Source organism: Eupeodes corollae, chromosome 2 (assembly GCF_945859685.1).
Source record: "Eupeodes corollae chromosome 2, idEupCoro1.1, whole genome shotgun sequence".
NCBI classification, from domain to species: Eukaryota; Metazoa; Arthropoda; class Insecta; order Diptera; family Syrphidae; genus Eupeodes; species Eupeodes corollae.
The window spans coordinates 136,209,576-136,223,755 of record NC_079148.1 but is presented as its reverse complement, the minus strand read 5'-3'; the positions used below and the strand labels follow the sequence as shown (position 1 = coordinate 136,223,755).

The window sequence follows — 14,180 nt, the reverse complement described above, 5'->3', positions numbered from 1 at the left end:
AAAAGATGTCCGAAAAGATTTCCCCTACAAAAAGTGTTTTTTTAAGCGCCGATGTTGATTTTAAATAAAACATAAATTATTAAAGAAATTATTGTCATTTATTTTTATTAGCATAATATTGGTTCAAAATATCGGCCAAATTGCTTCCGTGATCTTGACGGCACACCTCAATCCAATCTTCGAAATTTTCTATGACGCTGAGGCATAATCGAGGTTCTACGCCACCGCTAAAATTCCAAATTTTCTCATCCTTTAGCTAATTGAAGTACACCTTTTCTTTCAAATAAGTCAAGAGAAAGAAGTCCAATGGTGTCAAATCACATTATCTTAGCGGACAATAGACATCGATAACACAATGTCAATTTTATGGTGCAAAAGAGCCATTGTTTCGTTAGCTGTCAATTCATACTATTGACAACGCTTGAAAATGTTCAAGAGTGTTTAGTTCTTGAGTCAATTACATCTGGCATGCGTGTAAATGAAAGTCTTTATGCATAATTGTCATCTAAAACAAGCGCGCTAAAAATCGATTAAGTCTGAAATTAAGAAATGTCAAATAAAATGCAGAAAAAAACTTGAAGTTTAGGTATGGTTCACATTCAACATCGGTCTTTAAAATTTAACCAATCTCTATATGACTATACTAAGGGAGTTAATCAAAAACTCCGAACCCTGCTAAAATTTCATCTCGTTCTGTTTGTTTGGATTGAATAGAATTCATCTTCTTTCTCAAGTTTGAGAGCAACTGAAATGATTGGGAAAGATCCCGTTATGAAAAGAACTTTAGAATAAACATCGTTAACTAGTGCTTTTTATTTTGTTTATTTATTTTAAATTTTAAATTACGCGCGTAGTGCTGAATTCGCATAGGAATGAGACTATATAAACAAAATTTATTATTTATGTTATGTTTAGAACGTGTTTCATAATAATATAATTATGATTTATGGTATACACCTACAAAAAAGCCACAAAAGACACTTGATAAAATACATTTTTATATATATCTAAATTTGTAATGTTATTGTTTTAAAAACAAAAAAGAAAAATAAATTGCAACATCCAAAAGAACATTCTCTTCTTCCTCCGGTTTTGTGTTTACTGCTGTTGCGTAGAATTACCATTCCAAGTGTTATTTTCATCATCGGAATCCTTGCGTTGATCTGATAAACGATGGATATTCGATCCACCACCCACTCGACGATATGCTCCACCTGTTGAATTTGCCGATGTCATGGCTTCTTTCGATGTTGATGGGCCGTCCTTGGTCAAGAGGAATCTATCGAGGTTACGCTTCTTAGCCCTTAATTGCAAAACAAAAACCAAATTAAGTGAGTACCCCTAAATTAAGTATTTTATGAGTCTCTAAATTTAAACTTACGAATCATTTGCATCGATACGGTCTTCGCTGGCGCGTTTCTGGGCTCCTGAGTTTGCAGGACGAGGTTCGTCATCATTTCGCCCGATGATGAAACTCCTTATGTATCCAAAAGCAGACAAAACCGGTGACATTATGGCCCAGAAAACGGTATTGAAAATGTTGATAATTCCCCCTGAACGTGCAACCACAGCCGACGGGCCACTGCTCGCTCTGCCAATTATCAATATAACTGCACTGGGAGCAAGACCAAGTTCCAAAAGTGTCTTTTTGTCATCCTCTTCGGAGAATTCATGTTTTGGGAATGTTGTTGCCAATGTGAAGTCTTTGATGCCGGTTCCCTTGACAACGACTCCCTTGACGTAGGCTCGCACTGTGGCAAAAGTATCTGAACTCTCGAAGCTCATTGTATTAGTCTCACCATTGGGGATGCGAAATTGAATGCGCGCCATTTCTAAATTACTTGTTGGATTTACTGTGGGTGTGGTGGGTGTTGTTGCTTGTGTTGTCGGGGTTGTAGGAGTGAATTTGTTTGCCCGTTCTGCTCGATCACTGGCAATCTGTTCGAGAATTCGTTGACGAGCGGCTTGATCCTCCATACGATCCCTCCTGATGCTCTCCTTCAGTTCCTTGAAGTCCTGCTCCTTCTGCCATTTTTGTACACCCTGCTGGGCTTTGCCCTCCTTTCGACGATTAAGCTCACGTTCACGAGCCTGTCGTTCTTCCTCGGCTTGTTTGAGTTTCCTTCGTTCTTCCATCAGTTGCTTGGCTTGGTCGAGTTTATCGACGACTGCTGCCGGATTTTCTTCCAATGGGGCACGTGGAGGAGGACTGGAGGCAGCTGTTGGCGTCGTAACTGGGGTGGGAGAAATGTTATCAGGAGTGGAAACTTTAACTGCTGAATTGTCAGTTTTATCCTTTGGTGGTGTTACCGAGGCAATGGGAACTGTTATAGAAGAGGGTGCTGGCACTGTATCCATCGAAATCGATTCGGCCAAAGAAGAAGTGTTATCAGAAGGAGGATCAGCTGTATCAAGGGAACTAGCAACATTCTTAGGTTTACGGAAACATGTAGTGTCTGTGCAATAGAGATCTTCATTTGCTGGTGATACCACTGATGATGCTGGTGGTGCATCTGAAGATGTTGGTAGCTCAATCGAAGAAAGACTTGATTTTGATGATGTTGTATCATCAACTGGTTTTGATTCTGTAATTGATTTTAAGTCAGAAATTGATGATAGATCCTCTTGTGATGTTTGTTCTTTCTTTGTTACTGCTGCAGATGTTGTTGGTGCGTCTCTCTTTTGTTCACCAGCAATGAAAGCTGCTGATGCAGAGGCAGCAGAACTGGTACTCGCCTTTCCGGTCAATTTAAGAACATTATCAATTTTCTTTTCCAATTCATCACTGGAGTCTATAATTCCTGTCGCGATATCCAGGGGCACTCCATTTTTGCCAATAAAAAACAAAGACGGGACAGGGACAATTTGATCTGTAGAAATAAGTCAAGATTAGTTATTTAGTTGACATTAAAGTGATTTAAATAACAAAGTAAGTGATTTAATTTAGTTTGAGGTTCGGAAGTATAATTTTCGTTTCATTTTCATTGTTTTTCGATAGAATTATCGATATAGCAGTCAAAGAATTTTAAGACATTTATGTTGCGTAAAAAAAGTAAAACATTACGGGTAGGTGTGAAGACAGAAACCGACTTTCTAGAGTTCGATACGATCAAAAATAAATCGGATCTGAAGAAAATTAAGGTCGGTGTACCACAAGAAAGTGTACTAGGACCAACCTTGTATATTTTTTTACAAAGGATATCCCATCCGGAACAATTTTTGAATCGATATTTGACGACGTTTCCCTTTGATTAGAAATGAAAATTATATACTGATGGATCGGAAATCACACAAAGAATTTTTTTGAGAAAAAAAAGTGTAACTATGCATTTACTTTTTCTCTAAAAATGTATTTTCCGGACGGAAATTCATTTTCCTGAACAGCTGATACTTTTTTGTTTAAAAGTGAAACGAATCATTCCACTGATTTGTGTTCCAATGTCAAACCATCCCAATAAAACATTTCTGTTAATAAAAAACTTTCGGTGGCTTTCAATGACAGAAATTTGTAATGAAAGCTATAAACGACCTGCCAAAAAATTCCTATGTTTGTTTTCAAACATAAAGTTTTGATGGACACAAGAATGGTGTACCATCTAACAGACAGATAAAAGCAAAACTTGAAATACAGAAGGAAGTATTGGTTACTAAGAAAGATCTATCCAGAAAAAACTAATGTTTAATGAGCAACTATTGAAACCCGCTTGGACATATAGCATCAAACTAAACCAAATTTTGAACCCATCCAAAAATTACAAAACAATGGGCAGGTTCGGGCTACATAAGGGACTTGAAATAAAGCAAGTTTCTAGTATCTGATTGGCCAGCTTCTAATTAAGGCAACTTTATTGGAAAGTTGTCTGGAAAATACGTCAAGAAAAATCCCCCTAATCGAGTCAAGTCAACTTATGTCAAAATGACAACTGATCATGTTTTTTCATTCAAGTGAAAGCTGAGCTTTATTTTTTATTTTTTTTCTGCACAATACCATTTAATGTTTTCTGTAAAGGGGTTGTCAATTGAAAAAAGAAATAAGTAATGCTTCTTTACAATACAAAAGACCAATCGTAATGGACTAGTAGCTTGTCTGAGGACTTTTTTGGAGACAATAATGTGTTAGGTAGTTCTTGTACGTGAACTTAAAGTAGAGGTTTGGTCGAAATTTACATTCAAAGAATGAAGTTGACTGCAAATGAAGTCCTTTATGTTGCCTGAACCTGCATAATGTTTTTCTTGGCATAGTAAATATAAAAGTAGCATCAAGACCTTCAACTTAACATAGTTATAGAAGAGATTAAAAAGCTTTATAGCACAATCATGCCAACTCCGAAATGGACACCATCTTGAATATTAAATAAAATGTTTAGAAATTAAAATGAATCAAGCCTCAAGGGGAAAGTATTAAACTGTATTATAATTTATAAACTTCCTAAAGGGTTATCTTTCACAGAAGGATCCTGAACCTGATTAACCGATGGTATAAATGCGGTAAGAGTCCTATACTATTCGGTACTGTTTCTTACCGAGTTGAAGATTTCTATTGAAAAGAAATACTTACTCAAGGTGGCGCTACAATCTTGTGTGAACTAGGGCCTCACCCAACAAACTTCTCCATCTAGCTCGGTCCCTAGCTAGATGTCTCCAGTTTCGCGCTCCAAGTTGGGTGAGGTCACCTTCCACTTGTGCGCGCCACCTGATCCGCGGTCTTCCTCTACCCTAGCTAGATGTCTCCAGTTTCGCGCTCCAAGTTGGGTGAGGTCACCTTCCACTTGTGCGCGCCACCTGATCCGCGGTCTTCCTCTACTGCGCTGTGTTTGCGGGTTCGAAGACTTTCCGAGCCGGAGCATTGGTTTCCATTCGCTCTACGTGACCCAGCCATCTTAGTCGTTGGACTTTTACTCTTCTGGCTAAGTCTACGTCGCTGTACAGCCCGTACAGTTCGTCGTTCCATCTTCTCCTCCACTCCCCTTCGATGCATACGGGACCGTAGATCACACGAAGAACTTTTCTCTCGAAGCGACCCAAGGTGCTTTCATCCACTTTTGTCATGGTCCATGCTTCTGCACCGTATAGCAGGAAGGGGATGATAAGGGTCTTATATAGCAACACTTTGGTCCCTCGAGAGAGGACTTTACCACTCAATTGCTTTCTTAGTCCAAAGAAACAGCGGTTAGCAAGAGTTATTCTGCGTTTGATCTCAGCGCTGGTGTTGTTTTCTGCGTTTACAGCGGAGCCTAGGTAGACGAAGTCCTTGACTACCTCAAAGTTACGTCTGTCGATTGTGACGTTTTGACCAAAACGTCGGTGTTGTATGTCCTTTCTAGACGACAGCATGTACTTTGTTTTGCCCTCATTAACCGTTAAACCCATTTTTGCCGCTTCTGCCTCAATACTCACAAAAGCCCCATTGACATCACGCTGAGTTCTTTCGATTATGTCAATGTCATCAGCATATGCCAGTAATTGGACAGACTTTTGAAAGATAGTGCCTCTAGTGTTGACGTGTGAGCTCTGCACTATTCTTTCAAGCACGATGTTAAAAAAATCGCATGAAAGCGCATCACCTTGTCTAAAGCCTTTTTTGACATCAAAAGGTTCTGTTAAGTTCATTCCAACCTTTATGTAGCAGCGTGAATTCTCCATGGTCATCCTGAACTAACGGATGAGTTTGGCAGGGATGCCAAAACTAGACATGGCTCTATACAGCTCGTCCCTGCAGATGCTGTCATATGCGGCCTTGAAATCGATGAAAAGATGGTGGGTGTCGATTTGGTGTTCTTGAGTTTTTTCCAGGATCTGCCGTAATGTGAATATTTGATCAACTGTGGACTTTCCTGGTCTAAAACCACACTGATAAGGACCTATCAGGTTGTTGACGATAGGCTTTAGACGTTCACGCTGCTCCAGCGGCTTTATTAGACTTCAACTTAGATATGGCAATCTTTACTTCGTCTAAGTCGGGAGGACGGGATTGTTGGCTTTCGTCGTCTATATCGAATCGGTCATCCTGCCTGACAGCGGAATTCAGTTCTTCATCGCCGTTATACAGTCTGCAGAAGTGGTCCTTCCATATCCTCAGCATTGACTGCGGTTCCACTATGATGTTTCCACTTTCGTCTTTGCAGCCTTGGGTTCTAGGTTTATGTACCTGTGAATTTTGTTTCACCTGTTCATAAAACTTTCAAACCTCAATCCTGCTTTTATACCTCTCAACATCTTCGACCGCACGCTTCTCATGCCCTCTCTTTTTCCTTCTGAGAAGTCGGCGTTCCTCTCGTCTCTTCTGCTCATAGAGCTCACGAGCAGCTCTCGTCCTTTTATGCAGCGTCGCTTTGCGTGCCTCTTGTTTGGCTGCATTTGCCTGCCGAAAAGAAATACAAATCTGAAATGTTCCACACAGAACTCACCTTAACCCATATGCTCTCACTGTACCTGTTTGGGTACAGAAAATTGAACAAGTTTACGGTTGAACTACAGCCTAACCTAAGTTTAGTTTTCAAATAATTTGAATTTTTCTTGTTTCTTCACATGTTTTGAGTAAGTAGGCGTGTAAAATATTTAAAAAACGCACAATTTGTAGATTTTGTTGGTAGTGCTCCATATCAAGTTCAGTTAGGGTTATCTCCGAATTTCAGTGATAAATATCAGGTTTTTATTTATTATTACCATAGGTAAGTAATCGCAAAGTTAGCTGTTCTCGCTTGGGTACAATGGGAAAATTTAATTTTCATACATATGTACATATATTTTTATGTTTAGAATGGATTTCAAAGCATTTTCAACAGCAGCCTTTTATGGAAGGAAGTTCGAAAACCTTCCAAATGCCTTAAATGCAATCGAAGAAGATGAAAGCAATGCAGTATTTGACATTGCAATTATACCCCCAGATGCACATTTCAACACTGAACAAGAACACATAGACACGGAAAGCTTGGACAGTAATCATATTCCCAATGATGTGAGAGAGTGAGGACGAAATTCCATTGTCTGAGATAAGGGCCTCCATACGCATACGTAGGAAATCCCTAACTCACCCACTATGATCAGAAAGTTGTTTCGAAATGACAATGTACTATTCCAACTCTTTTGAGCTAAAGACAAAAAATATGAAACCTGTTTTGGAAAACAAATCTCCAGTCATGGAGATTTGTCATGGAACTAATTTTGGATCAGAGTCGTCTTTACGCTTCACAACATAATGACCACAACTTCAATTTCAACAAAGAAGACCTCGAATTCTTTATATTCTCTTTTCAATTCAGCCAATACACTCTGTCAAACGGTGGTCATCGGCTGAGAAAAAAAAATATATATATTCAACAACCAAATCTTATTGCAAATTACAATAGGGGAATGGGTGGCGTTGACTTGCATGACCAATCGGTCAATGCATATACAAGAAAAAACAGTGGCAAAAAATGTTTGTGCCCAGTTTGTACTTAAATGCTGAGTTCTACTTTGGTGAATGCTTGGAAACTGTATAAAGTCGCAGGCAATTCCGAAGATGATTTATTTTCTTTCCAAAGAAATATTGCTAGGCATTACCTTATAAGGTATACAATTCGCCAACTGACAACATCAAAACGCTCTATCGCTTTCAGCGTGGCCTATAGTGAAGAACACCATTTTCCAAAAAAAATTGAAAAGCCTTTTAGGTGCAGAGTATGCCACATGCGAGTCAGATAGACCTGTGATTTATGCGCCATAGCTCTGTTCATCGAAAGAGAGTGTTTCAAAAAATTTCATGATAATTAAATATTTAAATCCATATCCTCCCATTGTACCTGTTTGGGTACAGCCTTAAAAACATTGTTTAAACTTTAAAAAAAAAATTGTTTTATATTGTTTTAACCATATTTAATAATGTTTTCACTAACTTTTTTTCTAAAGTCTGCACAAATATTATTTTAATTTGTCTTAGAAACATTTAGCAGGTTAGTAAGTAATTCATTTATTAATAATTTTTAAAATAAAAAAATAAGCATTTTTTTTTTTGAATTTAAAAGCCTTGGCTATGCCGTCACCTCGACTAGCAACTTAAATTTTGTCTTACATTGGTCAACTTTCTTTTAAATTTCAGTTTTTATTATATATTTATTTTTACATACACTACCGGTCAAAAGTTTGAGACCGCCTGCAAAGGGTTGCTTTATTTGTACCTGGCGCTTGGGTTTATGAATGAATATATGATTTTTTTGACCTGCATTGTAACTTAGACTATTCATAAAAGGTGCAAGTGTAAAAACCAAAGTAATTAATCCTTTTCTGTAAATTATGAGGAATTTTGTGAAAAAAGGTAAAAAACCCAGTATTGGGTTTTTGGCTTCTATTTGGATATCCAATAGTTTCTATTTTGTATGACTTTTTACATTCAATTTGGAATTTTTTTATGACTGGGGTAATATTAAAGGGTAAAAAAATTTAAAATTTGAATATTCAGGATTTTGCATATAATGCTCGGTTTGATCCAATTTAAATTTATTTGAGACTGTGATGTTCTCCAGTAAACAAAGTACGCATAATGCGAAAACTTAAGGAATTAACTATTGAAACTCGATCTGCGATTATGACCCTTATTGATGAAGGCTATTCGCAAAGAGAAATCGCCACAAAACTGAAGATATCCAAAGAAGAAGTTCACAGGACCATACAGCGTTACTCTAGTACCGGTGGTTTTAAGGATCAGGACGACCTAGAGTTACGACGAAAACCGAAGATCTGCATATCATCACTATAAGCAAGCGTTCTAGGAAGAACCATTATCTGTATCAACGATACTGGATACAACGAAGGTTAAGGCGTGCTGGATATTTGGCTCAAATCGCAGTGTACGTCAGGCGCAATGCTGAACAAAAGATGCTACCACACTGTTTGGTCCCAACTATAAAGCATGAAGGCGGTTCAGTAATGATGTGGGGATGTTTTTCCTTCGATGGAGTAGATCTAACACGAGTGATCGGAAGAATGGATAAAGAAGGCTATAAAACGATATTGGAAGACCACGTTTTGGTATCTGCATTCCGATTAATCAGTGAAGGTTTTATTATCCAGCAAGACAATGACCCGAAACACACTTCAAAATTTTGCCGGGAATACCTGACACAAAAACAAGATGAGGAAATTCTAAAAGTAATGGTATGGCCATCGCAGTCTCCAGATATTAACCCCATTGAGCTCTTATGGGAAGAGCTTGACAGAAATATCCGGAATCACGACATAACATCGGAATATGCTCTTTGGGAAACTCTACAAAATTGCTGGAATAATATTCCACAAGAAAAAATACAAAATCTTGTAAAAAGATTGAATAGAATGGATATACATACATGCTCTTCACTTTTTGCACGTATTAACTTTTTTCCTAAAACTTCAGTTTAGGGGTTAAAACTCGATATTTCTCAAATTTCAGAGGTGGTCTCAAACTTTTGTTCGGTAGTGCACACATATACACCTTCTACTTTAATCATATTCTCCCATAATCAGTTTTCTAAATCTGAAAATTTGCTTCAGATAGTTGAGAAGATTTGTCCAATCTGGTCCATTCAATATTAGAATTGTCACTTGTAGAGTGAGATTGAATTTTTTAAAATATGAGAATCTTTTGTATTTGAAAATTGGACATACGCTTATAAAATGAAAGCAGTCTTCTTTGAATTTATTATTGCAAAGTGTGCAGAACTGGTTGAAAGATTCATTGAAATAGTTATTGTTACTCAGATTAAATTGTAGCTGGCTATATATTATTCGACTTTCTGATTCAATAGCTTTTTTATAAATTGATTCCGAACGGAGTCTTCATTAAGCTGGATAATTTTATAAATTTTTTCCTTAACATCAAGGCCGCTGAAGAAAGTACTCCAACATTTTCTAATAGAAGACAAAATGAAATAAAATATCCTTTAGAGATAAGAGAGTTGATAATAGAGAAAAGAAGAAAATGGCAAAATAGTAAATTTCCAGATGATAAAACAACGTTTAACCGTATAAGCAACAATCTTAAAAAACAAATTTACAAATTCAAAAATGATTCACTCAGTACATTCCTAAGGAATTTAACGACTGATGCTTCAACCGATTTTTCGCTATGGAAAGCAGCCAAGCGCCTGAAAAGACCGCAGTTACAAAACTCGCCCTTGAAATCTCAAGATGGGAAATGGATCGGTAACCCGAAAGAAAAAGCTAACCTTTTCGCTGAACATCTTGCGAATGTTTTTAAGCCGTATTCATCAAACGCGGCTGAAAATAACTTAACAGTTTGTTGATAAGATAGATGAAAGTGAAATACCAATTTTAAGACTTAAAGAAATAAAAAGTATGTGTTTACATCAACTACCAAATAAAAAATCACCAGGTTATGATCTAATTACTGCTCAGGTGATGAAAGAAATGCCATTCAAAACTCCAATATATAATAAATGCATGCCTTAAGCACCGGTATGTCCCGCCCCATTAGAAAATTGCTGAAGTAATTGTCATACCAAAGCAAGGTAAACCACCCACAGAAGTGACGGCTTACAGACCAATATCGCTTATACCAATTATGGCAAAAGTTTTTGAAAAACTGCTTCTGAAGAGACTTAGCAAAATCATAGAAGAAAAAAGGTTAATACCAAACCATCAGTTTGGCTTTAGAAATAAACATTCCACGATAGATCAAGTTCATAGAATATCGGATGTAATAGAAAAAGCATTAGAAGAAAAACAAGTATGTTCAGCTATTTTCTTAGATGTTGCTCAAGCTTTTGACAAGGTTTGGCATGAGGGACTTGAGTACAGTCCCAGGCAGTACTTTGAAATATTAAAATCGTACATCTCAGACCGATTGTTTAGAGTAAGGTACGATCAAGAATACTCTGAATTGAAGAAAATAGAAGCCGGTGTACCACAAGGAAGTGTCCTAGGTCCTACCCTGTATTTACTATACACAAGGGATATTCCAGTTGGTAATCACACCATAATTGCTACTTTTGCAGATGATACCGCAATTTTGGAACCCGACAAATGTGCCTCTAAGGCAGCAGTAAAACTACAAAATACCGTCGACACAGTGAGAGCTTGGACCGAAAAATGGCGTATCAAACTCAATGAAACAAAATCTTCACATATAAACTTTACAAATAAAAAGATAAACAATATTCCAATAATCATTAATAATCAAGATGTACCTTACGCCAATACGGCCAAATACCTTGGAATGACTTTGGATGCAAAGCTTAAGTGGAAAGAGCACATAAAAAAAAAGAGAAGAACTAAACTAACAACTCTGATTTATCAATCCAAAACAAAATAATGCTTTATAATCAAGTACTAAAGCCTGTTTGGACCTATGGAATCCAATTATGGGGCTGTACAAAGAAAACAAATACGGAAATCATCCAAAAAATCCAAAACAAAGTCCTTCGTGGAATAGTTAATGCACCTTGGTACATAAGAAATACCGATCTACATCGTGACTTACAAATAGAAATGGTTACAGCCAGAGACTGCAAAGTCATACTAATTCTGAAATGGAGTCCGTCTTGAATATAAGAAACCATGTTCGGAGATTAAGAAGAACCAAGCCTCATGAGCTTATGGTCTAAAAAAAAACATGGAAATTATTAAAAGTTTAAACTTCCCCCAAAGTGATTGTACAAAATTAAGAAAGAAAAATCGGAAGTCGATCCTTCAAGATTGGTCCTGATGAAGAGGTGGTTTTAGTGGTTAAAAGTCCCACACTACTTGGTGTCGAATACTGCCAAGTGCCTTTTGAAGATTTCCTCCTGTCAAAAAAAAATTGCATATCTTCACCAAATGAAGTGGCAATTCGTTGCCATTTGTCATACCTCCAGTCTTTGTTCCTTATTTCGTAAAGCTGCATCATTTTGCTTAGTCGCTCATCTGGAAAACCTAAGACTTCAATAATATAATCCGCTTGTAGTTTCAAAGTGCTGCATAACAAAAAGTGGACTTCACAACTTAATTAATAATTTGTTGACAAATATACAATGTTGTTCGAGAAAATCTTTCTCCGTGTTAAGTTTATTAGACTTTGTGATGTTTTGGCTTTAATGTCAAGGTGCTTACTAAAATTCAGTCGTGGGTTGAGTTTCACTCCAAGGTATCTATATTCGTTTGTCACTTCCAAACTTCTTCCGTTGTACTTCCAATTACTTCCAGCTTCACGCCGATTGGATTGCGAAAAGATCATTATTTTTGATTTATCAGTATTGATTTCTAATCCCCATTTATCGCAGTATGCAGACAGTCGGTTTATCATTAATTGAAGATTTTCTTTCCATTCCAATAGTATGACCATGTCGTCAGCATAAAGTAAAACATTTATAAGGATTCCGGCCATTCTAATTCCTCAAGGTAAGTGGTTAACTATGTGATTAATGAATAGTGAAAATAAAAGTGCAATAAGCGGACATTCTAGTTTGACACCAGAATCAGTACCAAGCCATTCAGAATAATGCGCTCCATCCCAGACGTTAGCTTCTGTGTTTGTATGCATATTCTTCATGACATGTAAAAATCTGGTTGAAAGCATTACGAATTACCAACTCAAACGCTGCTTTGAAGTCGACAAACATAGTGTAAACCTTTTATTTCTTGCCTCAAATGCTTTGACTATAGATGACAGAGCAAAGATTTGGTCAACAGTGGAATCATTTTTCCTAAATCCAGCCTGGAAGTCTGATAATATCTTTTTCTCTTCTTCCCACTTTTCCAAACGGTCGACAAGAAATCCGGAAAATAAATTAGCTATGGTATTCATTAAAGATAACCCTCTGAAGTTTGAAACGTCATTTAAGGAACTTTTTGTATGTATTGGAAAGATAACCGAATTTTTGTAAGAGGAAGGAGCTTCCGCTTTTGTAAGAATTTTGTTAAAAAGCAAAACAAGTTGCTGCTTAAAAATTTAAGGCTAAATTTTAAAAAAATCGTACAGTACACCATCTTCACGTGGTGCTTCATCACTTTAAGAAACATTAAGTATTTAGCAAATCTTGGAAAAAATGAAATAGTATACATCTGTCCATCTACCCACGTAATGTATTTAAGCAAACAAATGTCTCGAGTCCCATATGGTTAAAGATGTTTCTTTTAGGAACATAACCAATGACTGTTACAACACCATTAATTACATGTTTTTGATATTTTCAGTCATTAATTATATTTTTGATTTAAACAAACTCCAAGGTCCCAATCATGTAGTTATACATTATGAGAATTTTCTGTGTGAACAATAAAACCCTAAATTTTGAGATTGTTATCAACAGCAAGACCCTTTAAATTACCCCATTTAATGTCGTACTCACATAAACTGGCAAATTGCATATAAGATTCAGTTCCTCCTTCGATTTTGATGGCCACAAAATTATCATCTTCCAGCTTTGCCTTGATTTCTGGCTTATTTAAGAATCCTGTCAATTTCACCGAATTTTCATCTTTTCCTACGATGAGACATTGAAAAGAAAGTAAAGTATGAATCAGCTGGTGGTGGATTCAATTGTATTCTATTTTCGGCTTAAAATTATTTATTTAACATCACAAGAATGACGTGTTATCTTTGAAGTGTTCTGTAGGATTTTTCAACTACATCCACGAACACGACGACGTTGTTTTTTAACTTTATTTTTTGTTCTTACCTTCGACATAAACAACGAAAGTTGCATTCTTTTGCTTAGAAAAAGTTACTGCCTCAGTAATACTTCCCTTGAACCAATTCATTTGTATGTTTTTGTATAAATCTTTTTATTCTTAATTCTTTTAAGTGTAATCTTTATGAAATAATTTTGGAATCGTGTTTGAATTTGATAAAAATAGCGAAAGCGAAGGAAAATTTAATTTCACAAATTTTGTATTCGGTCTGTCTGTAATGACTTTTCAGCTATTTTGACAGGTAGAATATATGTATGTAGGAATTTGTGGCTGTCAATTTGGATATAATGTCAAATGTTACTAATTTTGAGTGGTAGATGGAGCTAGTGTAGATTTGTCACTTTAATATTTTTTCTTTTTATTAAGTAAATTTAATTTGTATAGACATTTTTTTAGGTTTTTAACAAGTAATGAAAGGATTTACCTAATTTATATGTGGTAAAATAAGCATTGAGATTGTTTAAACTCTTTATTGGTTTAGAAATTTGTTAAAATATTGTGCTGTCATCTACAATAGTTTGTTGAAGTATTTT

At 36.4% G+C, this 14,180-nt stretch overlaps 1 protein-coding gene across 1 annotated transcript; it reads right to left on the bottom strand.

Moving 5' to 3' along the window:
• Positions 1–803: 803 nt before the first annotated feature.
• LOC129946232 (UBX domain-containing protein 4) lies at positions 804–13,877 on the bottom strand. The gene is made up of 4 exons (XM_056056349.1): positions 13,635–13,877; positions 13,305–13,439; positions 1,382–2,870; positions 804–1,303 (listed from the first exon to the last, which is right to left on the bottom strand). Exons 1-4 carry the CDS (start codon positions 13,714–13,716, stop codon positions 1,099–1,101), a joined length of 1,911 nt encoding a protein of 636 aa, XP_055912324.1. The 5' UTR covers positions 13,717–13,877; the 3' UTR covers positions 804–1,098.
• Positions 13,878–14,180: the final 303 nt, after the last annotated feature.